Source organism: Podarcis pityusensis, assembly GCF_964106645.2.
Source record: "Podarcis pityusensis genome assembly, chromosome: 8".
In the NCBI taxonomy this organism is placed as follows: domain Eukaryota; kingdom Metazoa; phylum Chordata; class Lepidosauria; order Squamata; family Lacertidae; genus Podarcis; species Podarcis pityusensis.
Window position 1 is genome coordinate 17,646,542 of NC_138033.1, and position 25,148 is coordinate 17,671,689.

General features: G+C 45.6%; 2 protein-coding genes across 2 annotated transcripts in view; both read left to right on the forward strand.

Moving 5' to 3' along the window:
* The window catches only part of LOC308484349 (sulfotransferase 2B1-like), a 55,656-nt gene that overhangs the window by 13,720 nt on the left and 16,788 nt on the right, over nt 1-25,148 (forward strand). The window lies entirely within an intron of this gene.
* LOC308483133 (uncharacterized protein) lies at nt 5,636-20,522 on the forward strand. The gene is made up of 13 exons (XM_081016718.1): nt 5,636-5,780; nt 7,885-8,093; nt 8,668-8,794; nt 9,124-9,218; nt 9,475-9,744; nt 12,441-12,578; nt 13,484-13,611; nt 14,464-14,587; nt 15,780-16,028; nt 16,432-16,558; nt 17,270-17,364; nt 19,309-19,489; nt 20,310-20,522. The coding sequence occupies exons 1-13, from the start codon at nt 5,651-5,653 to the stop codon at nt 20,417-20,419; spliced, it is 1,983 nt and encodes a 660-aa protein (XP_080872844.1). The 5' UTR covers nt 5,636-5,650; the 3' UTR covers nt 20,420-20,522.

A 25,148-nucleotide genomic window follows, 5' to 3' on the forward strand; every position in this document is an offset into this window, starting at 1 on the left:
AGACGGAGCTGATAAGATGCATATAACAGACTATAAACTGGGGGGGAAAGCTATTCTCAGCTGGCATACAAGTTGAATTCCAGTCTGATTCTGGAATTTCCAAGTGGGGGAGAGATCCAGGCTTAGGCCAAATCAGGTTGTGACTCAGGCTGGGCAATGTATTGGTACACTGTCCAAAAATGTTTTGTGATAGTGATTTCATAATATTTGACCTGGAAATATATCATAAATCACGACGTGTGTGTGTGTGTGATCACTTCTACATTTATTGGGGGGCAGTACCATGGTTTCCAGAAGGTTTCAAATTAACTTCAATATTCTATAAATGACTGCTGCAGAGGGAGATAAAAGTGACAGTAGGTCCATTCACCAGCTCTGCTGCACCTCCTGGCTCCTCTCCTCCCTGAACTGTCTGCTATCGGCAGTCCTCCACCTGTTTGCAGCAGTGAGAGAGAAGGGAGAGTAGTGTCTCTGTCGAGAGACCCGCTTCATTTCACTTCTCTTCTTCCCAAATAGATCCCATGCAATCTGGTTATCAGTTTCAGATCTTTGAAATTTTTACGAACAGGTTTTCTTCCTGCTCCCTCTCGACCCGTCGCCTTCCCCTTTTCAGATTGTATTTCAAGATTTTAAGGCTGTGGGTGGGGACTGTTTGCTTTGCTTTACTGCTGTCATGTATAGCTGTTCGGGAAATGTTTTCAACTGCTGAGCATGTGAAATGCTTTAAATCAATAAATGAGTATCAAAGGTTCCAAACTGAGGGAAAAGTTCGCCTCACCTGGCCTCCTATTGGCAGAAGTAGGGAAGATCAAAGATTATTTTGCACTTCAGGTAAATAGCCCCAACTCATCCTATGAGAGTAGGCCCAGAAGCAGTTATGCATGTGTGTGGATGGGGTGTGTGTGTGTGTGTGCCTTGCTTTGGGCAGGTGTGACTATGGTGCTGCATTCTCTTCTTTGTTTAAAGCGATTTTCCTTCAGTTGATGCATAGTGGCAGTGAGCGAGAGGATGCAATTTGGGCCTATTTCCTAATGGGAAGTGGAGGTGATTTGAGTTAATTGTGCTACAACTTGTGCCCATGATCTGACTGAGAGATGAAAGCCTGATATGATGTGCACTCATAACTGAGTTCCTTGGCCAGGTGTCACCACCCGGACTGGTGACACCACTTGAGCATCTATTGATGGCCCATCACCACCTTCTGAACTCTCCCCTTCCTCCTGCTCCCCAGCTATCCCCAGAGTTTGGCTCTAAAACGGTAGCTACCTGAAAGTCCGTAAGGATGTGACATAATTTCTCTCTCATCTTCAGTTTTTCAGTGTCATCAATGACTTATTTCAAATACAAGGGGATCCTTTTTACTCAACAGTTGCACTCAACAGAAACACACAGCTATGTGGAAAATGAATTCCAACTGTTGGATGATGATATAGTGAACGTTACTTACCCCATATCAGGTCAGTGGTGCAATTAGGTAAATAGACTGAATTTAGTGGATTTAGTGAGTCATCAGATTAGATGGTAATTGTTATTACTTCACTAACTTTAAATATTAAACACACAAAGAATAATATAGAATCATAGAGTTGGAAGGGATCCCGAGCAACCCCCTGCAATGCTGGAATCTTAGCTAAAGCATCCATGACAGATGGCTATCCAACCTCTGCTTATAAACCTCAAAGGAAGGAGAGTCCATTACTTCCCAAGGGAGTTTGTTCCACTGTCAAACAGCTCTTACTGTCAGAAAGTTCAGTGATTTATTATTATTATATTTTGTTACATACTGTACAAATGTTTGAGAGATCCAGAAATGAACAGTGGCTTTCCTGTTTGGCATAATATGGTTCACAACTTAAGAAAGAAAAGTGGGAGAATGGTTACTGCAGAAAGATTTTAAAAAATGCTATGAATAATAAGATCATGATTCCATTGAAGCATAAAGGAATGTCAATAGTAAGCCCGGGAATGCAATCAAATCCAGATAAAATCATATTTTGCAGGAACTTGCCTGCCGTAAGTTTGCTTTTGATATGAGTCGTGAATGATCACCATGTAGCTGCATAGTCCATACGTTCATAATGAGTGAATGAGTTTTCAAATATTGTGATTTATATACGACCTTCTTTAACCAAGTATCAAGGGGCAAATTCAGGTTAGCCTGAAGTGCCCACAATATCCTTGATTTCCTCTAAAACATGTTCCCAAACTTTGCATACATGTGCACAAGTCCACCACATGTGGAAGTTACACATTTTGCACTTTCTGAAGTTTACAAAGTGAAACATAGGCAATCTCTGAAATTTGCACTTCTCTGAATTTTGCAATGCAGCCCTTAAGCTAAGTAACGTGTACAAAATGTGCATAAAAGGCAAAAGTGTGCATAAAAGGCATACTTTGGGGGGGGATATAAGTGCATTATATTAGAAGAAAGTGCTTTGAAAAAAATATGTTAAAAAATTCACAAAATGAAGTGGAAATATGGAGAACTGAATTTAAGATTGCAAAAATGTGAAACCACAACGGACATATTCTGCATACCTAGCCACTGGTGATGTTTACAGAAGGAAGAAAAAGAATATCTGAAATTTCAGGGGATGTCAGCAAACCTTGAAAAAAGAGAGATATTTTCAAAACATTCTTTCTTTCTGGAATATCTGAGCCCATATATATTTACAGCATGAGAATTGAAGTACATGAGGTTACTTGAAAATAATCTTAGGATAAGTTTATATGCTATAGTATGTTTCAGGGACATGATAACTGGGTGGCCCTCCCACAATGACAGCTCTCCTGCCTTAAGGAAGAAGGAAGGTCCTGAGAAAGGAGAACATCACCTTGAAGAAGAGGGAGGCGTTCCCTTAGAAAGGACCCATTTCTTGGGAGTTGGTATTGGGACCTGTGCTTCTTAACTTTTTCATAAAAGATCTTGAGTTAGGAGAGAGTGGTGAGGATTTTGTTGATGACACTAAATTGTTCAGGGTTGTTAAAACAAAAAGAGATTGCGAAGAGCTCTGAAAGGACCTCTCCAAACTGAGTGAATGGGCAGTAAAATAGCAAATGCAAGTCAATGTAAAGTAGTGTAAAGTGCTGTATTTTGGAGCAAAACGTTTTAATTTCCCATACATGCTCATGGGGTCTGAACTGGAGGTGATGGACCAAGAACGAGACCTTGGAGTCATCTTCGATAGCTTAAGAGGTTTGACCCAGTGTGCACTAGTTGTGAGAAAGGCTGATTCCATGCTAGGAACCACTAGGAAAGGAATGAAAACAAAGCTGTTGCTAACATAATGCTGTTACACATATCTATGGTGTGACCACACTTGGAGTACTGGGTACAATCCGATCACCACACATCTCTTTAACATTAGAACTTGTGGATATCCAATGAAGCTGAATGTTGGAAGATTTAGGACAGAGAAAAAGAAAGTACTTCAAGCAGTGTATAGTCAAACTGTGAAAATCACTCCTCCATGAGTCACTGATGGTCACCAACATGGATAGCTATAAAAGAGGAGGAGGCAAATTAATGGAGAAGGCTATCAGTGGCTACTAGGCATGATGGCTGAGCTCTGCCTCCATAGTTGAGGCAGTAATGCTACCAAATACCACTAGCTGGTAATCACAGGAGGGGAGAGGGCTCTTGTGCTCATGTTCTGCTCTCCAGTGTCCCACAGGCATCTGAAAGAAATAGGATGCTGGACTCAATGGGTCACTGGTGTCATTCAGGAGGCTATTCTTCTGTTCTCATTTGCACCAGACCCAGCAAAATAATACCGTCAACTTCACCATGGTATACCATTCCAGAATTTTGGAAATCTTGCTCCAGAGGATGGTGTTAAATAGCTAGCTATGGACAAACCACTTGGTTTTCGCCTACCTCGTAGCAAATTATCACAACTTTCTTAGTATTGGTGGTTAGGCATTGGTATTGGTATTGTTTTGTAGATGGAAGAGGGAAGGAAGTGCCATCACCTGCCCCACATATTGAAGGATAGTCTGATAAAGGATTCCGGGGGGGCGTGTCCCTATCCAAAGCCTATGGAGGTGAGGGCACTCCCCTGAGCGGTGACCCTGGGGGAGTTCCTAGTTGATGTGCAGCAGCAGGACACCCCCTACTGGTGGTTAACCCTTCCCGGACTTCAAGTGAACAGGCGGAAGCCGGATGGTCTGTTAGGACCAATGCCTAAGCCAATACCGCTCATTACATGTAACCAATAAAGCTGTGGCAATATTTAGCCCATTAACCTTAAATAATTGTGTCATGTGTCTTTATTTCCACTGGGGGTGGGGGACGGGAACTCGCCACACAATAAGCTACTAAAGAGTAATAGTCTTATTCAGCTGAATGAGAGCATCTGAATACTTGCCTTGGTGACACTAAAAGAAAACTGGTAGAATGGGAGCCACTGGCGGGGGGGGGGGAATTAGTTTACACTTAAAGGTGTATCTAGTTTGTTCTATGAATTTTAAATTATTATTCTATTTTGTTACATATTGCAATACAAGTGTTTGAGAGATGTAGAAATGAACAGTGCTTAGTCAAGCAGTGAGAAGCAAATTCATTATAAAATGTTTACACATAAGATCAGCATTAGACAAATGTTGAGTATCTGAAGAGACCTGTGTGCCCATGATATCCTTGATTTCCTGTAGCACTTGGTACAAAATAATTCGTACATCTGCACAAGTCCAGCACATGTGGAAGTTCCATATTTTACACTTTCTGAAGTACACATAGGGAAACATAGGCAATCTCTGAAATTTGCCAGTCTCTGAATTTTGCAATGCAGTTCTTCAGCTAAGTAATGTGTACAAAAATGCATATACTAACTAGACTAAGTGTTCACAACATGCATACTTTAGTGGGGGGGACAGACGGACAGAAGAATTGCATTATATCAGGGAGAAATGCTTTGTTAAAACATGTAAGAAAACTCGCACACCGACGTGGAAATATGGAGAACTGAATTCAAGATTGCAAAAATGACAAACCAAAATGGACATATTACTCCATCCTGAGCCCCTGGTGATGCTCACAGAATGATGCTCCTGTTTATTTACTGCAAGGCAACAGGGCCATTTTGATTGCCGCGATCTCGTGCAATTTTGTGGTGCTTTATTAAGGGCTCTGATCTTGCATGATGCCCCAAAATGCGTGTTTTTGGTGCCATGCTGGGAAGCAGGGTTTTTTGGGGGGCGAGCGACGTGACATGAAATCATGTGAACTCAAGACAACCAAAATGGCCACTGTGCTCTTGCAATAAAAAATGGTAAGAAGGTGTCTGGGAAGATGGCGTCCTGGATTCAAAGTGTTGGAGGGTATGGAGCCCAGGTTGACTGCTGCCCAGGGAGGTGATTTGAGTTAATTGTGTAACTAATTTGTGCCCATGATCTTATTAAGATTTGAAAGTCTGATATGATGTGTAATCAGAACTGAGTTCATTGGAATATTTTCCACCATGCCTGGTGGCATCATTAGAACATCTCTTGCTGGCCCAATCACCACCTCCCGAAAGCTTCTCTTCCTCCTGCTCCCCAGATATTTTCATAGATTGGTTCTAAAATGGTAACTACCTAAATGTCCTTAAGGATGTGGCATAATCTCTCTCTCTCACTCTCTCCTCATATGTTCAGTTTTTCAGTGTCATCAATGGCTTATTTCAAATATAAGGGGATCCCTTTTCCTCAATTGCTCTACTCAGAGGAAACACTCAGCTACGTAGAAAATGAATTCCAACTGTTGGATGATGATATAGTGAACGTCGCTTACCCCAAGTCAGGTGAGTGGTGCATAGACTCTGAACTCAATAAGGCAGCTCTTTACATGGTATTATTTATTACTTCACTAACTTTAAATATGAAGCACACAAAGAATATTAAGCAATAAAATATCTAATCCCACCCCCATGTTTAATGATGGTTGTTGAACATAAGGACAAAGAAAAGTTAACAGTTTGTCATAACTACAAGGTGTTTTTATGTGGCCTACATTAATAATGTTTGCATTTCTCACAAGTTTTTTGTTTTTTTTAATGGGCAGCCAGGTCCAAAATAGAGAGTTTCATAAAAAAAATAGGCATCTGAAAAAGGAACATTTGGAAAGTTAAAAAATTCAAGTCATGCAAAAGTTAAATTATGTAAGTTGAAGTAAAAAGTGAGTGATAAGAATGTAAGAAGTAAATGAAGTAGTCCAGGCTTTCCTAGATCCACAGAGCCTAAAACACAACCACCTGGTCCTGAAAAAAGTCCACAAACATTTCGTGTCAGAACTTCCAAATTGTTTCAACTTCACTAAGCTGCAGCAGTCCTGAATTTTGGAAATCCTGTCCCATAGAAGGGTGCTGAGGAGCAAGCTGTGGGCAAAGATCCGTTCCAATTCTTCTTGTTGTTGTTTAGTTGTTTGGTCGTGTTCGACTCTTTGTCACCCCATGCAACAGAGCACGCCAGGCACTCCTGTCTTCCACTGCCTCCCGCAGTTTGGTCAAACTCATGTTGGTAGCTTCAAGCACATTGTCCAACCATCTCGTCCTCTGTCGTCCCCTTCTCCTTGTGCCCTCCATCTTTCCCAACATCAGGGTCTTTTCCGGGGAGTCTTCACTTCTCACGATGTGGCCAAAGTATTGGAGCCTCAGCTTCAGGATTTTCCAGTGAGCATTCAGGATTGATTTCCTTCATAATGGATCGGTTTGATCTTCGTGCAGTCCATGGGACTCTCAAGAGTCTCCTCCAGCACCTCAAATCAAAAGCATCAGCCTTTTTTATGGTCCTGCTCTCACTACCATACATCACTACTGGGAAAACCATAGCTTTAACAATACGGATTTTTGTTGGCCAGGTGATGTCTCTGCTTTTTAAGATGCTGACTAGGTTTGTCATCACTTTTCTTCCAAGAAGCAGGCATCTTTTAATTTTGTGACTGCTGTCACCATCTGCAGTGATCATGGAGCCCAAGAAGGTAAAATCTGTCAGTGCCTCCATTTCCTCCCCTTCTATTTGCCAGGATGTGATGGGACCAGTAGCCATGATTTTAGTTTTTTTTTATGTTAAGCTTCAGACCCTCATTAAGAGGTTCTTTAATTCCTCCCCACTTTCTGCCATCAAAGTTGTGTCATCTGCATATCTGAGGTTGCTGATATTTCTTCCAGCAGTCTTAATTCTGGCTTCATATTCATCCAGTCCAGCCTTTCTCATGATGTTTTCTACATATAAGTTAAATAAGCAGGGAGACAATACACAGCCTTGTTGTACTCCATTTCCAATTTTGAACCAATCTGTTGTTCCATATCCAGTTCTAAGTGTAGCTTCTTGTCTCACATAGAGATTTCTCAGGAGTCAGATAAGGTGTTCTGGCACTCCATTTCTTTAGGAAACCCCCATAGTTTGCTGTGATCCACACAGTCAAAGGCTTTTGTGTAGTCAATTAAGCAGAAGTAGATGCTTTTCTGGAACTCTCTGGCATTCTTCATAATCCACCGCATGTTTGCGATTTGGTCCCTGGTTCCTCTGCCCCTTCGAAATCCAGCTTGTACTTCTGGGAGTTCTCGGTCCACATACTGTTTAAGCCTGCCTTGTAGAATTTTGAGCATAACCTTGCTAGCGTGTGAAATGAGCGCAATTGTGCGGTAGTTGGAGCATTCTTTGGCCCTTCTTTGGGATTGGGATGTAGACTGATCTTCCCCAATCCTTTGGCGACTGCTGAGTTTTCCAAACTTGCTAGCATATTGAGTGTAGTACCAATTTTTATAATCCAGTAATTGGTTTCATGAGGACCAGGCATTCACTAGTGGGCAGAGGAAGAAAACAGGGAACCAGATCATTGAAAGGTGTGCACTGCAAACCCAAGTGGATTTATGGAAAAAGACTGACTGGTGAACTTCCTCCTAGGTACCCACTGGATGTCAGAAGTGTTGGCCTTAATCCGGAGTCATGGGGACCCCTCATGGGTTCAGAACGCACTAGTGTGGGATAGGGCACCCTGGATCGAGACTGCTGATGGGCTGAAGGAGGCCTTGAAATATCCTCCTCCCAGGCTCCTGTCTACTCACCTGCCATTCCAGGTTTTCCCCAAGTCCTTCCTCCACTCCAAAGCCAAGGTAAAAGAGGAACAGTTGACACAGCAAGCCTGCCTTTGACTGATGCCTTTCTGCCACACAGATGTGGGGAGCTGGAGCACAGACGCTTGACACAGCCCATTTACCAGAGGATGCCATATTTTGCACTACAACATTGGGAGGAATACAGGATATCTCCTTAGCAGTTGCAGGATTGCAGGAGAACTTGAATTGGTCATGGCCCACATGCATGGTCCTTTGCCATGATAACCCATATGCTTAGAAAACCTCACTGAAGAAGAGTTTGAGGCCCCTGAGAAAGCCCCAGCCTAGGTTCCTGGACCTGTTAAGCAACATGATTTGTTCAGTCTTTTGCATAATTCTTCTAGGGCACCAGACATGCACCTGCACTCCAGTACCAGACCCTTCTTCCTGACCCTAATGCAAAGTTCCTTCCAGCTCCCTGTAGAGCACATCTTTGGGGATACATGTAACAACAGTAAATTAAACATGCCTTTCAGGAGACAGTGCTCAGGTGCCTATGGTGCCTGACCCACTATTCCTAATGTTAGTGCTTCCCGGGCTCTCCCTAAATGTGGCTCTGCCTCTTTTACAGGTAGTCTACACAATGCGTAACCCCAGAGATGCGATGGTTTCAGGCTACCACTTCTTCCAAGGCTTTAAAGATCTGAAGGATTCTGGAACAATGAAAGTGTACCTGGAGAGGTTCCTGAGTGGGGAAGGTATGGAAGGAGGCACATCAGCCAGTCTCATCTGCTCTGATCCAGCACAATGTCCACTACCAGAAAGGCTCTCTTCTTAGCTAATCCTATAGCCTTATCAGAGAAGTATAATTTGTAGTTGGCTACATGGAGAAACTGGTTTAAGTCTTATGATAGTCATTTCTTTTTAAAGAAAATTAATAAATGCTCTTAACAAATGGGTTAGAATGGAAGCAACATGTTATTTTTTAGGTTCCACGTTGGTGTTTCCTCTACATCTTCAATAGCATTCTTTCCATTTCCCTGGCACCTCTTTTCATCTCACCACTGCTTCCTCTTTGCTTCTCCAGTACTTTTTGGTTCCTGGTTTGACCACATGAAAGGCTGGATGGAGATGAAGGATAGAGCCAACATCTTCTTCATCACTTATGAAGAACTGCAGCAGGTACAGGTCCAAGCTTGACTGTGTCCACACACTACCAGATTATTTTGTTTTGAAATATTGTATTGGCAGCCTGAGACAGGATGGCTTCTGCACAGTGATAGCAGCAAATTCCACACCCTCATGGCATCAACCTTGCCAAATGTGCACTGCAAACTGGAGTGAATGCCTTTTGTGTGCCTCTTGATCAAGGGCAAGCTCTGCACATCATATAAGGCTCTAAGGCTTCCTATAATTCCTTTACTTTTCCCTTCTGCAGGACCTTCGAGGCAGCGTGCAGAGGATCTGTTGTTTTCTTGGCAAGGAGCTGAACAGCCAGCAAATTGAGTCTGTGGTGGAAAACGCCTCCTTCCACAAGATGAAGGACAATAAGATGTCCAACTTTTCCTTGATACCAGATGACATTTTTGACCACACAAAGGGAAAGCTCCTGAGGAAAGGTAATAACTTTGGTTGCCATACAGCGCCAAGGAATAAGGTCGTAATGCATGCCAGGGGTGAGGAACCTTTTCTTTTTCTGTGGATGGCTGTTGACTCACAGAAAAAGTCAATCAGCAAATACAGCAAGTGGTGGAGCCAGAGCCAAAATGGGGACAGTTGGCAGAATTGCACACCTTTCTTTTTGAGCAATATCTTACCTTATGTTTACCTTTAATGCATCAACATACAAATCAAAGCAAGAAATTATTCTGAGAACAAGGTGTTCCTGCAAGATTTTAACTGCTGGCTGATACTGGGGACTGCCTGAAAACAGGCCGAGGGGCACATAATCTCCAGACCATCAAGACACAGTAGTCGCCTTGGGGTTGTTTATGCTAGAGTTGGCAGATTCTGTGCCCTTAGCATCTATTTGGAAAGCAAGCAGAAATTCAGCAGGTAAAGCTTCCCCCAGACCTAAATGCGGCTAGGCCATGCCCCCCCGGTCAGCCGATTGGCTGGCTCGGGGATGACGTGTCCAAGGATTCCCCTGGTATCCCCACCTCCCGCAACCCCACCTCCTCCCTAGCTCGGAAGTGGCTTTCCCCCATATCTAAATGTATACTTTCCTGAGTCCTAGTTTTCATGGCCACAGAGTCTGTTCCCCTTCTCAAAAGTGACAGAAGTAACTTAAACTGAACTGTTTTGCACATCATCATCATTTATTATTTATTTCATAAAATTTATGTAACACTGAATTATAGAAAAAATCGTCAAAGTGGTTAAAATGGGTGGGAGGTAGGAATAGCACAGCAACTGTCATGTTTGTTTGCCAAGGAGTGGCAGTGTGTGGGAGAGCAAACATGACTCACTGTGTTTTCCTGCCTGATGTGATGGAGAAAGTCAAAATTCTTCATTCCACATCCAGATGCTGATGGGAATCGCTGCTGCATCTTTCTTCTAAATAGCAAAGCAACAGTGTCTTCCATTTTACTTGTGGGCAACAGGCTTTTAGGGCCAGACACTGAGAGAACACCGTTCATGAGTGTAGGAGACTGCCTACTCAGTCAGCTGCCTTTCCTCATGGAACTCTCTGTGATTCAACAGGAAAAGGTAGCTGGAGGAGACAACCAGCTGTTCCAGGTCCCCAACATGCCTGCATTAGTGCGGCTGGAGTTCCAAATCAGGAAGGTGGAATAGTTGCAGGGGATCAGGGCAAACAGTCAGGTGGCATGTGCTTTCCCTTAACATCAGCCACCTGAGGAGGCTGCCTCATGACTGAGACTGAGGAAGAAATGAAGTAATCTCAGTTGTACTTCTTTGCGGTTGCCACTTGCTCTTGTGTTGCGAATGTGCCTCCCTCACAGATCATGTTCACAACCCGAGGTATGACTGTAGTGATCTGGGGTTTACTTATAAAGTTCCCACCTGCTCTTTCATGTTTTACAGCTGTTTCTACATTCCGTATATTTTACAGCAAAAAGCTAAACAGATAAACACCAAAACATTGCTAACTCTGATATAAACACCAAAACACTTTAAAAATAAAATAAAATAACACTTTTTAAAATTAAGAAAATCCACACTTTTTATTTTTATTTTTTTTAAAAAAGAAGAATCCCCTGAGCCCAGGTTTATATTTTAGACTCACTTAAAGCATAGCACCAACTTGACTACAGTAATTAAACAGAATTTGCTTCCACTGTCCTGATGCTAAACACATTTGATTAGAATAAGAACATTTTTGTGTGTGTAGTAGTAGAAAAATGAAGTAAAAACAGCAACATGCTCCTCTGTAACCACACTGATTAATACGCAGCCAGCCTCCCCCAGCTATAAAATGTTTAATAAGAACAACAACCGAGGAAAGCTTTGCGCCACAACCATTTCCAACTCTCTACTGAGCATGTGCAGCAATACAATTTCACCCCTCCCCCCCCATTTGCTCCCCAGAAATAATTAAGGGACAAGTTTCTGATGGTCGCAATTCTTCAGTATGGGAAGAAGTTGAAATATTGCGCACTGTTTTGTAGCATGATAACTGACGGTTGGGATAGTGGGTTGTGTGCATAGGGTGTGGGGCTGCCACGGAGCATTTTGCTACTTGAGGCAAAACAAAATGGCTTCCCTGCTGCTGTCTCCTCCGCACCCCCTGTAGCTGCTTCCTCCTCCATCACTGCCTGAGGTGACTGGAGGCAGCCTGAGGATGCCCTGGCATGCTGAAGGCAGTGGCTGGGTGGGGGAAAGGCGGCCAGAGAGGAGCAGGTGTACAGGGGAGCAGTGTCAAATACAGTGATTTTACCTGACTGAAATTGGAAATGCTTAAATGCATTGGTATGTGTTTAATTCTGGAATGTTCCCCAGTAACTCTCATGCGTTCGGTTAACTCTGGTCACACAGGAGGTATCTTAATGCATTCTCCATTTTGTTTTGTGCGCGGCTTGACTGTAATGGCTGCAGCTCCTTGAACACTGGAGAAGAGACAGCATTAGATAACTTTCTTTCTCTGGCAATAGAGATCCTGCCATCTTCCCTTCTGTGGGACACACGACCAAGCCAGCGTAGACATCACTGAGACAGAAAGTGGAAACACGCCGGGAATGTGGGCTTGGGAGAACACATCTTTGTTTGGAATTCTGTCCTGCCATTTGGTACCCAAAATCCTCCTGATCTTCATCTTGGTATTGGAGGTTAGCCCCACATTCTCTCTCCCAAACCCTTTTGGAGAAGTGAGCCGTTGCCAGAGCTGCCATTAGGCTTGTCTGGCTCAGTAACAATGGAGAGATTTCTGGTTATGGTGGAACCTAGGTGGACAAAATGGTCTACCGCCTCAAGCGTGTAGCCACCAATGCAGATGCATTGAGTGCTGACGACATCCCGACCCAAGGTGTTGGTCTCCGTCAGGCTGATGACAAGGCCGGACTTCATGCAGACTTGGACATAACGGTTGATGAGTTTCTGTGGAGCTTCCCTGAATGTGCTGCCAAGGCTGCATTGTCTGCAAACAACCTCTCAGATTACGTGTCATGATGCAATGTATGAAAACCACCTTTAGGGTGTGTGTGTGTGTGTTCTTTGTAATTGTCAGTCCTAGTTTGTTCTTCTGGGCTTTCTGTAGAGGTTTCCTGTGTGAGATGGCAAAGTCCTCAAGAAAACTCCGTGTATACCTAGGAAGACAATTCCTGCTTCCTTCTGTTAGGCTCCCTTTTCTTTCCTTAAAGAACGATTGCCTGATTCCCCTCTGTCTGATTTCCAGAATGGAACATGCACGGATTTAAAATTAAATGCTAAATCAAGTAAATTCTATAATTGGCTACGGCAGAGGGAGAGATGGGACACTCCAGTGCCTCATTTTGCTCTTGAACTGGCACTTGAGTTTTGTTTCTTCCTCCTCCCTGTCCATTCCCTTTTCCTTTGGAGTTGTGTCTTTTAGATAGGGTCTGTCGGCTTTGTTCCAATGTAAGCTTCCTCTGGGATGTTTTCAGCCACAGAGAAGAATAAAATGCTGTAAATCATTAACTGAGTGTAAAAGGTCATTGTGAACATTCTTCATCTCACCTTGCCATACTGCTGGCAGAACAAGGGAAAGGAAGAGACCAGAAGAAGGAAAGATCAGAAGCAGCCAGTGGTTGTAAGTATGGTACAGGCTGAATTCTAAGGTGGGTTGGAGGATCCTTTAGGGCTATAAACACATCATAAAGCAAAAACAAACCAATACCTCCCCTCCCACAAACACATTTAAAAGGCCATATAATGTTCAATCGGCCAAAGGCCTGGGTCCCCCCCCCCCTTATGTTTGCTTTGCTACTACGTGAGCTTATGTGGGAATGTTTCACAGAGCAGAATGAAAAGTTGTGAATCAGGAACTGAGTATCAAAAAGCACCTTGAGCAGCAAGTTCATCTCGCATGGCATACTGCTGGCAGAGCAAGGGAAAGGAAGAGACCAGAAGAAGGAAAGATCGGAAGCAGCCAGTGGTTGTAAGCATGGTACAGGCTGAATTCTAAGTTGGGTTGGGGGCTATAAAAGGAGGGGGGTTGTTTCAAAGGTTTATCATTACTCAGAACCTCCAAGTCCCATAGAGCCAAATGTATACCTCTTTGGTTCATAAAAGCCCTCACTTTTTTACACTTATTCTTTGGGGGTCCTGATGCAAATTCTCAGGCTCTTGGAATGTTACAGGACCATAAGTTAATGCATATTTTTGCTGCGTTTGTGGCTTTGGTGAAATAGCCATTTAAACTCTGATTCCATGGCCATAGTGTGAGAGTTAGTCCACAAGCTATTACATGTGTATTTACAAGCAATTACAAGTGGAAATATTCCTACCCGGTCCCAACAATAAGGCGGCTGACCATAGCAAGGTCATGCATACCAAAGTTTGAAAAGAGGGCGGTTGGGTTGGGAGACCCGGCGAGGAGGCGAGAGAAGGAAGCCCCTGGCCGCGAAGCAGTTTAAAACACCTGTGGTCACGTTCCCCACCGGCATAGACTGGCCAAGCAGGTGTGACGCATCTGGGGCAGGTGCAGAAGGGGGTCTCAATCCTATGCCCACGAGCCGGGTCATTGCAAGGGCCCAGATGCCCAGCCACAATGCTGCCCAATGCGAAAGGTGAGGGGGTCCTACCTGAAGGTCCCAAAGGATGTGGTATCAAAACTCACTCTCTCATATATCTTGATAAATATAATAATAATAATAATGTGTTTGTGAGAGGGGGTTACTGCTTTGTTTTTGCTTTATTGTGTATTTTGTATTTTTGTGTGGCGAACCACACTGTTATCTTTGGCTGTATACAAATTTAATTAATGGTGGTGATGATAACATCTTTACAGTTTTTCAGTGTCATCAATGACTTCTTTCACATACAAGGGAATCAGTTTACCTGTGGTGGACTACTACTCAGAGGAAACGCTCCGCTATGTTGAAAATGAATTCCAAATGTTGGATGATGATATAGTGAGTGTCACTTACCCCAAGTCAGGTTAGTGGTGCACTTAGGTAATTTTAAACTTGGAGTAAACGGTGTTTCAAAGATGATGATGTCCTATTTCAGAAACATTAAACAATAAAATAGCTAATCTCTCCCTGCATCCCTTTTTGATGCTTCATATCTCCTACAGTCTTTGTATGTTAAGACACACCTTTTCCTTTTTCTTTTTTGACAAGTCGGATCAAGAAATTAAAGTTTCATTTAAAACCAATTATTATGGTTCTGTCATGTCTAAAGGCTGTGTGTAACATTCCACTCTACCAGGAGCGCCATGCAACTGACAAAACACTGATTCAAAACACTGGAACGCTAAGCGGGTGGCTTGCATCATAGACTTTTGTTTTTCTAGATACACAGCTCCTGGAAATGGGGACTCTATTAACACCACCATGCTAAACCTCCTTACTCGGAGGTACCTCAACAATTAAGGTATAGCTGACCTATAAAAAGATCAGGAAGATACACTCTTGCTTAAGAGAAAGATGCTTAAGGAAAACAGGTCCAAGAATTTCAGATAGTCCATCCAAAACTTCTACAGCTAACTTTAATCAATAATTTCGTTTCCCATTTTCTCTCACCTCATCCCTCCCCACCCCCCCTCAGTATAAAGCTGTTTTGGATTCCTGATTAAGCAGACAATGTTCTTATCACTGAATGCAGCAAAATCAGGTGGTATTCTCCTTTAAATTGAGGGCCACCTAAAGAATCTGAGGCTTAATTATGCCCTCTTGTGGAATATCTGTTCTTCAATACTGGAATAGCTGGACCACATGTTTGGCCAAGTATAAAGCTGTTCTGCTATATTTTAACAGGAAGATTCTAGAGATGTGCCTCCTGCAGGTGTGAGCAACAAGTCATCCATGAATGCTGACTGTATATAGAAAGCTGAGTAGTATGTCTGCTATAGATTAGTCACACTGCTAATATCCTCACTGGCTACACCCTCATCAAAATAGTTCATTCAGTCTGGTTCACCATGAACTAGACATGAATTTTTGGAATCTTGCCTGCGTAGGAGGGTGCTGAGTAACTTGCTGTTCACAAAAAATCATTCCAATTTTTTCTGATCCTTTCAATGGATTTTGCATGGGGCATACTGGTTCTATTGAGCCATGGAAGGGGAGAGGGAACAAGATAAAGGAAATGTACTTATTGCAGAATCAAGAGGGGTTGAGAAGACTACCTAATATTCCTCTAGGTACCCATTGGATGCAGGAGATCCTGGGCTTAATCTGGCGTGATGGGGACCCCTCCTGGGTTCAGAGTTTACCAGCGTGGGAACGGATAGCTTGGATTGACAGTATTCCGGGCCTACAGCTTGCCTTGAAATCTCCTGCACCCAGGCTCCTGGCATCTCACCTGCCATTCCACATTTTCCCCAAGTCCTTCCTGCACTCCAAGGCCAAGGTAAGAGAGGAACAATTGACACATCAAACCTTCTTTTGGCTCTGTTAGGCAGAATGACCTGCTCAGTGTTTCAAACACTCCACCTATGGCCCTAGTCAAGACAAGTATCTAACAAGGGTGGGGAGATAACCCCTGCCCAAATCAAGGATGGAGGAAGACAATTTGCTGCCTGAGGTGTGGCAGAAAACACACATTACCAAACACTAATTCCTACTAGCTTCTGGGGGTATAAGGATGGTATACAAATTTAATAAACAAAGAAAGAAACAAATAAAACAACAGTAAATTAAACAACAAAGACTTTGCTTCCTTTTCATGAGACTCACCTAAGCTGCCTCAGTCTGTCTCTAGTTAGGGCTGCTTCTGTTGCCTTCCCTAAATATGTCCCCTCCCTCTCTTCCAGGTTATCTATACCGTGCGTAATCCCAAAGATGTGATGATCTCATACTATCATTTCAGCAAGGGCTTAAAAATAGTGGAGGACCCTGGAACTTTGGAAGAGTACATGGAGGAGTTCCTGAGTGGGAGTGGTAGGGAAAGAGGGAAATCAGCCTTTCTCATTTGTTCTACCTCACTGTTCACTATGTTATCAAGGCTCTTTCCTGCCCTTTCCTCTCATTTCCTTTCATTGTATCAGAGAAGTACAATTCCCAGTGAGATAGGTGGGGAGGGGGTAGGATGGGAAAAGGTCTCGCAGTACTCGCCTCATTTTCTTTTAAAAAGTAATGAATGTCATTAAAAGGGGAATTGGAATGGCTGCAAAATGTAGGGAGAGGATATTATGAATCCCTGGCTCTAGTGTCGTATACAATATTAGATCTCTTGTCTATGTAAATAGAATCATTAGACAACCCAGTCGCTAGGTGGTACTAGGCTTAGGTGTATCTGGGTGTTATTGAAAGTTCCCTGCTTCTGTAAATAGGTGCCACTGTGGTGGGAAGGTAAACGGTGTTTCCGTGTACTCTGGCTTCTGTTATGGTGTCCTGTTACACCAGAAGTGGTTTAGTCATGCTAGCTGCATGACCCAGAAAGCTGTCCGTGGACAAACTCCAGCTCCCTCAGCCTGAAGCAAGATAAGTGCCACACCCCATAGTTGCCTTTGACTGGACTTAACTGTTACCTACCTTTTACCCGATTGGGTGAATAAAGGCCCTTTGTAGGTTCCTGACTGGTGTATCCTTTATGTCTTTCCTCTCGCCTCTGAAACTGTTTACTTTGCTCTTTACACTTTGCTCTTCAAGTGTCTTATGGTTCCTGGTTTGAGCATGTGAAAAGCTGGATGGAGATGAATGACAGATCCAACTTCTTCATCATCACCTATGAAGAACTACAGCAGGTATTGGCCCAACCTTGACAATATTCACACTTCCAGGTTGTGTCTCCAACTTTATGTCATGTGACATATTATTTTGCCATTTTATTTTATTTTATTTTTTGTTCTGAAAAAGTCTTCCACAATTGGCAAGGTGATTCTGAGTTAGAGAGGTACAAATTCCAAAGTAATTCTCACCTTTATCTGGTGCTTTCTGTCCAGTTGCAGTTGCTTGGTTCTGCATAAGTCTATGCTCTGTTTCATTGTTTGCTGATTCAGAAATATATGCATTTTTAACACACACTACCATCGCAGCTATCTACAGATATTTACAAATCAGTTCATCTTCCCTGCATGTTCCCTTTCAAAATTAATGAAACAGGTAGCCCTCTTAGCCAAGAGCCTTGGGACACCTTAGAGACAAAGCTCATGGTGTGACTAATGGCCCATCACAAATCCACCTGTCACTGCAAACCTAAACATGCCCTTTCAGAAGTAAGTCCTATTGAATTCAGTGGGGCTCACGACCAGGTAAGTGGAATTAGGATTGAAGCAATTCTTGCTACCTTGATTTCACAATTCATTATAAAGTTTCTATCCTGTCTTGTTTCTCTCACATCAAGAGAGGCAGTTTAGTTATGCTGTAAGTGCAGAAAACTTGGGTGGTGGTGGGGATGTAAAAGATTTTTAAATTTAATTTCACTATTGAAAGAAACATTTAAGGTGGTAAGAACGGGCAGTCAAATCCAAATGGTTCTCCACTCTTAAAAAAACAACCTGTGGAGCAGTGATAACACTAGCAATTTTCAGAAGAGATTATTTATTTCCTTGTGAAAAGAACAATAATGATTGATGTGTTCCTTTGGTCTTTAAAATGTTATAGGGAAAAAAAATCACGATAGGGTTTCATCCTTAATCTGCCCCCTAAAACCATATACCTGTGGATGAGTATCTCTGAATTCTGTGGGATTTACTTCTGAGTAGACATGGTTAGGATTGCAGCATAATTCTTTAAACACATAATAACACTTCCGAAGAGGCACCTTTATGCATCAGTTAATATATTAGCAACATACTTCAAAGAAATTTATGTATCTATTTATATACAAAGTATGTGTGTTAAAAAAGGAAAGTGTCCTTTGCAGAGAACTAAGGGACGCGGGTGGCGCTGTGGGTAAATCCTCAGCACCTAGGACTTGCCGATCATATGGTCGGCGGTTCGAATCCCCGCGGCGGGGTGAGCTCCCGTCGTTCGGTCCCAGCTCCTGCTCACCTAGCAGTTCGAAAGCACCCTTAAGTGCAAGTAGATAAATAGGTACCGCTTTATAGCGGGAAGGTAAACGGCATTTCCATTTGCTGCTCAGGTGCCGGTTTGCCGGAGCAGCGTCGTCACGCTGGCCACGTGACCCGGAAGTGTCTCCAGACAGCGCTGGCCCCCGGCCTCTAGAGTGAGATGAGCGCACAACCCTAGAGTCTGTCAAGACTGGCCCGTACGGGCAGGGGTACCTTTACCTTTAAGGTGAATAGTGCTCACAGCAAGTCTGTGCTACAGAGGGGGTTTGAATGAGCAGATGGAATGAAACAGTTTGATAGTCCATTTTCAATTGATTTCTCCAACATTTCTATTTTGAGTTCAGAGTTCCTTTCTTCTTTTCCAATATATTTAAAATAAAATAAAAATGATTTAAGGCCAAAGAGCCTGATATTACATGCGCGGTGGCATTCCTTTGTTCTACAACAGACCAGGTGTAGCCTACAATCTGCTGTTCTGTACTTAATTCAACATCTTCGAATTCAGAGCTGTCTCCAGTATTCCCTGGGTCCTGTACCGAATTTGAGGTAGCCTTGAATCATTCTTGCTAAATGCTCCCTGCAAGAATGACCTCTGTATTCTTCTTTCTCAAAGGGCAGATCTCCCTGTGGCAGCGTCAATATGAGAATTCAGTCATTTGCTTTTTCCTTCTGCAGGACCTACAAGGAAGTGTGAAGAGGATTTGTCATTTTATTGGTAAAGAGCTGAACAGTCAGCAAATCGACTCTGTGGTGGAAAATGCCTCCTTCCACAAGATGAAGGACAACAACATGTCCAACTTTACTCAATTTCCAGATACCTATTTTGATCACACAAAAGGAAAGCTCATGAGGAAAGGTAACAAAATACCCTGTGATAAACAAAGGCCGTGGCTTGTGCAACCTATGAAAAGTGTGTGTGTGTGTGTGTGTGTGTGTGTGTGTGTGTAAGAGAGAGAGAGAGAGAGAGAGAGAGAGAGAGAGAGAGAGAGAGAGAGAGAGTAGTGGTGGGGAAGAAATTTGACTCAGTTCACATTGAGTAAGCCTGCTCAGCTCACACTTTCCTGTACTGAAACTCAACAGTTCTTTGAAATTCACACTTCTCTGAAATTTGTGTGCTATTTTCTGCACAACTGATCAGTGCAAAAATGAAACTGCTAACATAATGTAGGCTGGCTTCACCCTCCCAAGGCTGGATACCTGGAGGTCTCCGCCTACCTCAGCCAATCACCCAACCCCGCCTGAGGAGGCGTTGCCAGGGGATTGGCCAGGTAAGGGGAGAGACCGCCCTGCCCACACAACAGAAGGTGAATCTTACATGCGAAACATCAGTTATTTAAGATTTGAAAAAAGAGAGAAAAGGAGAAAAACTAAAATGGACAGATTTGCCCATTCTTACTTGTGAAGCTTTAGGAAAATGCAGCTAAGTAAGTCTAAGCCATCAACATGGAAGCATAACTACTCCTGGGGTACCAGTTGAGGGAGGGCCTGGGAAGAACAGCCAGGGAGCAGGTCCTGCTATTCCTAAAAAAAGCCACTTGAGGCAGCTGCCTTGCTTCATCCAGTGGAAGGGCAAGTCCTGAGCAAGATGAAATGGAGTCCTGATATTAGTTGAAGTAATTTTAGTGGATCTTTTTTGTGGTTACCAAGTGGTTTCACACCCTCTTGTGTTGTTCCAGGTATCTGTGGGGACTGGAAGAACCACCTGACTGTGGCACAGAATGAACACTTTGACCGTGTTTATCGTGAGAACATGCAGGGTCTGCGCATGACATTTCCATGGGATTGAAGAATGTCAAATTACTCCTCCTGCTGTTTTGTCTCATGCTTTTATGTCTCTAGTGGTTCTGGTATTTTTGAACAGAAATTGAATGGTTTTATTGTGATCGTTACTTTTGTGCCTCCTTGTTATTATTATTATTATTATTATTAAGCTTCTGGTCTCTCAACACCTACTGGAATGCATTAAAATGTCCCTCTTTGCTCCCTGAAGTTTATCAGCAAAGCTGATACTCTGATCATTTCCTTGGAAGGTAGGAAGTGGGTTATCAGCATACTCTTGTACGACTAGTTTTCTTGGATCTGAAGTAGTAAGGTCAATGATGGAAAGTGAAATATACTCAGAGTCGCAAAGTGATTTCATGCTCTTTATTCAGCTCATAGTGGTGAGGAGGAATGAATAAATGTCCCCTCACAGTATCTGCTTTATATACATTATTTACACAATGGGCTGCACATGATTGGCTAATTCTGGAATTCTACTGTAAGCCAATCAGGTTGTGGATTCACTTCTATCTGGAGCAGGATTGGGTGGTTCCTGCCAACCAATCATACTGCTGCATTGTTCTAGGACCAATCAGACTGCTGCATTCTGAATCCTATTGTTCTAGGACCAATCAGACTGCTGCCTTTTGGATCCTATTGTTCTAGGACCAATCAGACTGCTACAGTTTGGATCCTATTCAACTCAGTACATAACACCCCTCCCCTCTAAGTTCCAGTCCTGCCCGGGAGGTCGCATTCATAGTCCTCAAGGTATGCCGGCGGCCTACGTGTGCGTTGTGGCCTGGGGTGTTCCCTGGTCCGGGCTCCGGGTTCTGGCTCGTGTTCCAAGGATGCTGGCTGTGATGCGGCTGTTTGGTCTGGTGCAACCGGCTCGCTCAGTCGTGGTTCTGGTTCCGGTGTCCTTTCGGCCTCACGGGTCCTCTCTGTATTTACTGATTCTGCCTCTCCTGCTGGCCCCTCCTGCTCTATGGGCCTCACTGCCCCGCTGTTCCCTTGGGACTCCTCTGACCTGTCCTCCTCCTGGTTTTCTCCCGGGAATCGTCGCCGTATCTGGTCGCAGTGGCGGCGCCAGCATTGCCCCCCATCCGTTAGCACCTCGTACGACACGGGGCCAGTGACCCTGGTGATTGTGGCGGGTACCCATGCTGGGCCTGCCCCAAAATTCTTTGCGTACACTGGGTCCTGGGCCTCGAAGGTCCGGGGGTTCCTGCCTTCCCCCACCACTACCTCATCCTGAGCTCTATCGGGGTGAAGGCGGTCCAATCTGATTGCAAGGCGCCGACCCATTAGTAGTTCAGCGGGGCTCCGGCCAGTCGTTGAGCTGGGGGTGCTGTGCTGTGCTAGAAGGAATGTAGCAAGGCGGTACTCCCAGTCCCCTTGCGTCATGCGGCGAAGGGTGTCCTTGGTGGTCCGCACCATGCGTTCTGCTTGGCCATTGGTGGCAGGGTGGAACGGCGCCGAACGGATGTGGCGGATGGCGTTCTGCGCTGTGAAGGTTTGGAATTCTCCTGACGTAAATGCAGTCCCGTTGTCTGAGACGAGAGTGTCAGGGAGCCCGTGGGTTGCAAACAGCCTGCGTAGTACCCGGATGGCTGCGGACGTGGAAGTGGACGGTACCAGTGCGACTTCCAGCCATTTGGTGTAGGAGTCCACCACTATGAAGAATGTTTTCCCCTGAAAGGGGCCAGCGAAATCCACATGCAGGCGTGACCATGGTGCTCGGGCGGACTCCCAGGACTGGACTGGGGCCCTTGGGGGATCTGGGCGGGATTCTTGGCAGGCCTGGCAGTGTTTGACCCAGGCCTCTATCTCTCCATCGATCCCCGGCCACCACACATAACTCCTGGCAAGGGCCTTCATTCTTACTACCCCTGGATGTGTCTCGTGTAGGGCTGTGAGGACCCTTTTGCAGAGGGGCTGGGGAACAACGACTCTGCTTCCCCATAACAGGCACCCCTTGTGGGCCGACAGTTCATGTTTGCGGGTTGTGTAGCCGGCGAATTCTGGCCCGGGGCTGCTGCTGGGCCATCCCCTCCACACCCAGTCCAGGACCCGGGAGATGACCCTATCTTTCTTGGAATGGTGTGCAACTTCTTGTGCCTGAATGGGGCGGTCGGGAAGCAGCTCCAGGCTCATAACCTCTTGTGCAGGTGCTGGGTCAGGGCCTGTTTCCGGTAGTGGTAGCCTGCTGAGGGCGTCCGCATGGCCCATCGCCTTCCCAGGTCGGTGAATCAGTGCATACTGGTAGCTGGCAAGGAAAATTGACCACCTGAGGACGCGAGGAGACAGCACTTGGGGGGTCTGCTTTTCGGGGGCAAACAAGCCAAGCAACGGCTTGTGGTCAGTCACCACGGTGAAGGGCCGCCCGTACAAGAAATCATGGAATTTTTTTACTCCCTTTACGATTGCCAGACCCTCCTTGTCGATTTGCGAGTAGTTCCGCTCGGTTGTGTTGAGTGTCTGGGAAAAGTACGCCACCGGTACCTCTCTTCCATCCGGGAGTTGGTGCCCCAGGACAGCTCCAATGCCATAGGGTGAGGCGTCGCATGCTAGCACCACCGGCAGCCTCTCGTCGAAGTGTGCCAAGACCGAGTTTGAGACAAGCAAGTCCTTGACTGCCTGGAATGCGGCCTCCTGGCGCTGGCCCCACACCCAAGGGGCCCGCTTGTCCAGGAGTCTGTGTAGGGGCTCCGCTACCGCCGCCTTGTGGGGAAGGAAGGAATGGTAAAAGTTCAATAGTCCCAAGAAGGCCTGAAGTTCAGTCTTGCTCTTGGGCGCTGGGGCATCACAAATGGCCCGTACCTTGTCCCCAGTCGGGTGGACCCCTTCTGCGTCCACCATAAATCCCAGAAAGTCCACCTGAGGCACTCCTAGTAGACATTTTTCCCGCTTCACCTTGAGACCCGCCGTCTGGAAACGGTGCAGAACGGTGCGGAGGCGGTCCTCAAACTCCTCTGGTGTGGGGCCGGCAATCAACACATCATCGAAGAAGGGGGTGACGCCAGGAATCCCTTTAAGGAGAGAGTCCATTATATTCTGGAATATGCCTGGTGCCACGCTGACACCGAATTGCAGCCGCTTTACCCTGAACGCTCCTCTGTGCGTCACAATCGTCTGTGCCTCTGCTGTGGCCTCATCTACTGGCAGCTGTTGATATGCTTGGGCCAAGTCCAGCTTGCCAAAAATTTTCGACCCAGCCAGGGTGGCAAGGACATGGCTGACCACTGGCACTGGGTATGCGTGGGCCGTGAGGGCCTTGTTTATGGTACATCTGTAGTCTGCGCAGATGCGGACCGAACCATTAGGCTTGACGGGTGTGACGATTGGGGTTTCCCAGGGAGCATTAGGCACCGGCTCCAGCACTCCTTGCTCTACGAGTCGGTCCAATTCCTCGTCTATACGGGGTTTCAAGGCGAACGGGACCCGGCGGGCCTTGAGCCTGACCGGTCGTACTGCGGGGTCAAGCTGTAGCGCAATGGGGGGGCCCGTATACTGTCCCAATTTCCCATCGAAAACCCCTGGAAATTCCTTGCATATGGCGTCCACGTCCACTTGTAAGCTAGTGTGGTTCACCCCGGTGACAGCTAGCCCCAGTGGTCCAAACCATGCCAATCCCAGTAAGCTAATGTAGGGGGCCCTTGACCACAAGCAAGTCCAGTTGCCGCGTCCCGCCCTCGGTATTGCACCCTGAAGGTCCCCACCCCCATTGTGGGGACCTTACGTTTCTGGAAGTCCGGAGGGTGAATGGGGCCGGCCTGAGTTTGGGACCCCCAGTGGGACACAGTTTCCTTAAGGTCCTTGCCGAGATTATGGATAGAGTTGAACCCGTGTCAAGCTCCATGCGGCATGGGGCCCCCTCTATCTGTACCTCTACATAAATTTTTCTCTACGTTGGGGTGGGGCAACTGGTATACCTGGAAGTCCGTGAGCTCCGTCGAGTTGCCTTGGTGCGTTGGGCCCCCGGGGACCTGGGGGCTCTTGGATTGGTCATCTGATGCCTGGTGTCGGGTGGGCCGAGCCCGACACACCCGGGCGATGTGTCCCGATTTTCTGCACTGCCTGCACTCTGCGTTGCGGAAACGGCAGGTCCTCCTCTCGTGACTCTCCCCGCAGCTTGCGCAGTTCCCTCCTTCTCGTCGAGGCAGCTGTGGTCTGTGCGCTGCTTTGAGTGCGCTGCTGTACTCGGTGCACCTCCTCCCTGTCGGATCCTGAGTCGTCGGTGAGGGTCTTCATGGTGGAACCCTCGGTTGGGATGGCAGGCTCGGCCGTGCCTCTTGGGTCGACCTCTCGGCAGCTTCTGTTGCCAGGGCCTCCTCCAGAGCGACCTGGAACGTTAGGTCCTTCTTAGCGTAGAGGCGCCGTTGCAGCTTCTCATCCTTCAGGCCCACCGACGAGGGCGGTCACGAAGCATGTTCTCCAGCTCTGAGAAGTTGCAGAACCCGGGCGGCTTGGCGGAGAGAGGTCACAAACCCAGTTATGGTTTCCCCAGGGGCTTGCCGCTTTGCGTAGAAGGCATTTCGACGAGCCACCACTGAGGGCTGCGGCGAAAAGTGCCCCTTCAGCTGTTCCATTATTGTTTTGTATGGAACAGTAGCGACGTCTTCAGGCGCAAGGAGAGCCCGGGCGATTTCAAACGTCTCCTCTCCGCAGACGCTGAAGAATATCGCCCTCTTCTTGGCGTCTTCTTCGTCGGTGACCCCCTTTGGCTTCTAGGAGGAAAGGTGAAAACGGGA

Coding starts and splice junctions, on each gene's coding strand:
- LOC308483133 (XM_081016718.1), top strand. CDS start 5,651: ATGGCTTATTTCAAATATAAGGGGATCCCTTTTCCTCAATTGCTCTAC. Junction 8,795..9,123: donor GAGGTTCCTGAGTGGGGAAG/GTATGGAAGGAG, acceptor TTGCTTCTCCAG/TACTTTTTGGTTCCTGGTTT. Junction 12,579..13,483: donor ATGCAGACTTGGACATAACG/GTTGATGAGTTT, acceptor GCAGAATGAAAA/GTTGTGAATCAGGAACTGAG.